The following is a 3811-nucleotide window of genomic DNA, read 5'->3' on the forward strand; positions in this document are numbered from 1 at the left end:
CCGGCCCCTCCCCGACCCAATGCAAAGACCACAACACCACGATCCCACCCGCCCGCTCAAACCCGAGATATAACTATTTACAGAATCCAACGTACAATTTTAAGCTAATAATTCTGTATTTACAAGAATGCAAAGCTAAAAAAACAAACTAAAAAAAACAAACGAACAAAAAAACAAGCCGAAGCCCAGACAGCCTGTTCCAATTCTGTCGAGAGACTGGACCCCCGGGTTGTCAGCATTTGGTCAGGCGGTAGCCTGGTCCTCGACCCCCATCCAGCCCCTTCGCTACCAAGCCTTTGCCAAAAAAGAAAAAGAAAAAGGGAGGCGGATAACGAAAGGTTTGGTGCTTTCTCTCGCTCTTACTCGGACCTGGGTCTACAAGCAAGTTCAAAAAAAAAAAAAAATAGAATTGCGGAGTGGGGTAGCTGTGTTGATTCGCAGGGATCTTTCAGTTATATTTTGCATACGTGTGTGTTCAGTCTCTTAAATAGGGTTTTGATCGGTGTTTTGCTTCTGATTTTAAACGTACCATTCATTAAAATTAGAAGAAAGCGCGCTGTGACCGGCTGTGTGGTGGACCGCGGAGGAGGAGGGCGACAGGGAACTGGTGGTGGGGTTGTCTGTGGAGGGAGACACGATGGTGGGCGGCGTGGAGGACTCGTAGCCGGAGCTGGCGGCCGGCGAAGGCTGTGAGCCCTGGGAGGAAGATTCGTGGACCTGCGGGAATAAAGTCGAGTTTTTAAGGAGATAGAGAGCGGGAGCAACAGCCGCATAGGACCCGTGAAGGCAGCGCGCCGCCTCTCCCGGGAGCCCAGAATTCACTGGACCTCTGGGGATGCCTCACCAGGGGCACTTGGGCTCGATTGCCCCTGCCACGCCCGGCAGCAGCAGTTCTCCCCCCACCCTGCCCCGCCGCTGAACTTTGCTTGCTCAGGTCTACGTGCAAGAGCTCAACTCTTCTGCAAACGCTTCCAGCCCCAATTGCGGCAGCTTCGTCAGCGTCACCCAGCTGGCATAGCCCTCACTCCTTATCTGGGCCAAATTCCTTTTTACTTTTCTTATTAAAAAAATAAATTTATAACAGTTTGGTGGTCACCCGCCCCCTTTTCCACTCTCTGCCCAGCCCCACACAGCCTGCACCAGCTCCTTCCACCACCTGGCTGCCACTCGCCAAGGACTCAGCCGAAGAGCAGAAGCAGGCTCCCGTCTCGAAGGCGGGCGTCGGGAGCGTGGCAATTACCTTCATGTGTTTGCGCAGCGAGCTGGGGTGCGTGTAGGACTTGTCGCACATCTTGCAAAGATAGGGCTTGTCGCTCGTGTGCACATGCATGTGCTTCTTGCGGTCGCTGCTATTGGCAAAGCGTCTGTCGCAGCCCTCGAACTCGCATTTGAAGGGCTTCTCCCCTAGTGTGAGGGGCGATAAAGAGAAAGGTCTGATTAGAACAAATTCTGTGGTTGTATTTTTAAATGTAAACAAATGAAAAAATAAAAAATAAAAAAGGTTGCAAGTTCAAAAACCCGGGTCTTCAATGAAGTCACATATATGCAGTGGATTTATAAATATTTTAATTATTTTAACTATTAATCTAATTAGGTCCAGATTTTATTGTTGTTGCTATTGTTATTATTATTATTATTAATTACTATTAGATTTTTTCTTTTTGGATCCCAGAGCAGTAGCAGGTTTTTCTGCCTGGGGCTATACAAACGACTTAAGGCGGCAGGCAATACCTGCCTCAAGGTTTCTAATTTTCACTTTGGGGGCTTATTCTCCTGCTGTTTTGCTCCTATCTCTTCCCCCACCCTTTCCCTGAGGCTCTGCAACCCCCTTTTAGTTTCCCCCACCACACCCCCTACACGCAGTCACATTTTATAAGGTAATCTGAGTGGAGAGCTTGGCACCACAAATTCTTCCCTGACTGTGGCCATAAACTCAAAATTCCAAAAGCAGTTCTCAGAAATCACCGGGGAAAACAAGAATAGGGAAGCAGACCGGATTCCCGGCTTTGTTGGAGCAAGAGGCCCAGAATGGCCTTACCTGACCCATACTACAACCATGAGCTCACCACCAACTTTTCTTTTAACTGTTCCCGACCAGTCTCTATTTTAAAGGCCAATGTAGGGGGATTCAGTGTTTTGAAAACCACCTCATAGAATCTAATTGACTGGGGGGGGAAAAATACTTCTCTACCTTCCACTGACTCTCCAACTCCTCAAGCTTACTCACAAACAAGTCACTACTAAAATTCTGTTCTTTAAATCTGAGCAACCTCCAAAAAGCCTCCTCTGGTCAGACTTACTTGTTTTCACCACTCCCTCCCTCCTTTACGTCTTTCTGTTTTTATTTCTTTCTGTGCCTCTTCATCGGACATCCTCCAATTTCATCAGTTCCATCCTTTGGGAAAGTCCTCACTAAGGTGCCTAGAGAAGGATGTCGGCGGGAAGCAAACATTTAGACTTAGATTGTCTGCTCCTAGAGCAGCTGGAACCTCCGCCACCTCTACCTGCTTCGCGCGCACCTCAGCTTTTCAAAACCAGGTTTGTCTCTATGCTCTCCCGGCCTTTTTTATTCTTCATTTTAAAATCTATATCCTAGGATCCTTCCCATCTTATCGTCTTATACTTTTTTTCATAATTCCAAACCTGAAACCAAAAACCAGCGTACACTTTTGCTGCCTGCCTGCTGGAACCTGACGCCCAGACTCAACCAAGGCCCAGTTTGTGCCTGGCCGATGAAATTTGGATTTCCGGTCCCAGGCCCAGGATGAAGCGGGAGTGGGGTACAGGGGGTGGGTCAAAGAAAGAGGTTTCCATACCTGTGTGTGTTCTTTTGTGGATCTTTAAGTTCTCAGAACGCGCGAACACCTTGCCGCAGCCAGGGAAGGGGCAGGGGAAGGGCTTCTCTCCCGTGTGCACGCGGATGTGGTTGACCAGTTTGTATTTGGCTTTGAAGGGCTTGCCCTCGCGCGGACACTCCTCCCAGAAGCAGATGTGGTTACTCTGCTCAGGTCCGCCGACGTGCTCCACGGTGACGTGCGTAACCAGCTCATGCATGGTGCTGAAAGTTTTGTTGCACGACTTTTTGGGGTTGGCCAGCTGCTCTGGCTCAATCCACTTGCAGATAAGCTCCTGCTTGATGGGTTGGCGCATGTAGCGGAAGAAGGCTCCGGCACCGTGATGCGCGGCCATGTTCACGTTCATGGGTCCGTAGCCATGAAGCTGAGGCGCGGCATAGTGCTCCGAACGTGGGCTTGTCACTTGGCCGTACTGCTCGGGCCGCGGGTACATGTCCCCCGAGAAGCCAAGCCTCATCTGCCCATTGACCACGTTGGGCGATGCGTGGCCCGCCGCCTGCTCGTGAAGGCCAGGGAAGAGGAGGTGGCCCGCAGCGTCCGTGTGGCCGTGTGGGCCCCCGAAACCCCCTGCCGAAGCAGCGAAGAGGCTGTGCTGAGCGCTGGCTGCCGCCGCCGCGTCTCCAAAGCCCCGGTTGCGGAACAGAAAGTCCCGCGTGGAGTTGAAGGCTGCGCTGGAATAGGAGCCGACGTGGCCCGGGTGGTGGTGATGGCCAAGGGCCGCGGCAGCCGCATAGCCAGGAGCCTGAGACGTGAAGGCTGTCTGGCCCGCTGAGGCCAGCTCGTGCGAGCTGGGGTTGAGCTTGAAGGCTCCCATGCCGTCGGCGAACGGGTTGATGCCCAGGCCAACGTCGCGTTCGGACACGTCGCCCGCGGAGTGGTGGCGGGACGTGCCAAAGGTGGTCACGCCGATCGCGGGGTACTGGGGGCCGGCGTCCAGGAGCATCGTGGCTGCTCCG

General features: G+C 52.4%; 1 protein-coding gene across 1 annotated transcript; it reads right to left on the reverse strand.

The window, feature by feature from the left end:
• Positions 1-49: 49 nt before the first annotated feature.
• On the reverse strand, positions 50-3805 carry ZIC1 (Zic family member 1). Its single transcript, XM_005858891.2, has 3 exons — positions 2817-3805; positions 1241-1404; positions 50-717 (listed from the first exon to the last, which is right to left on the reverse strand). The coding sequence occupies exons 1-3, from the start codon at positions 3796-3798 to the stop codon at positions 520-522; spliced, it is 1344 nt and encodes a 447-aa protein (XP_005858953.1). The 5' UTR covers positions 3799-3805; the 3' UTR covers positions 50-519.
• Positions 3806-3811: the final 6 nt, after the last annotated feature.

Source organism: Myotis brandtii, unplaced genomic scaffold (genome assembly GCF_000412655.1).
Source record: "Myotis brandtii unplaced genomic scaffold, ASM41265v1 scaffold1225, whole genome shotgun sequence".
NCBI lineage: Eukaryota > Metazoa > Chordata > Mammalia > Chiroptera > Vespertilionidae > Myotis > Myotis brandtii.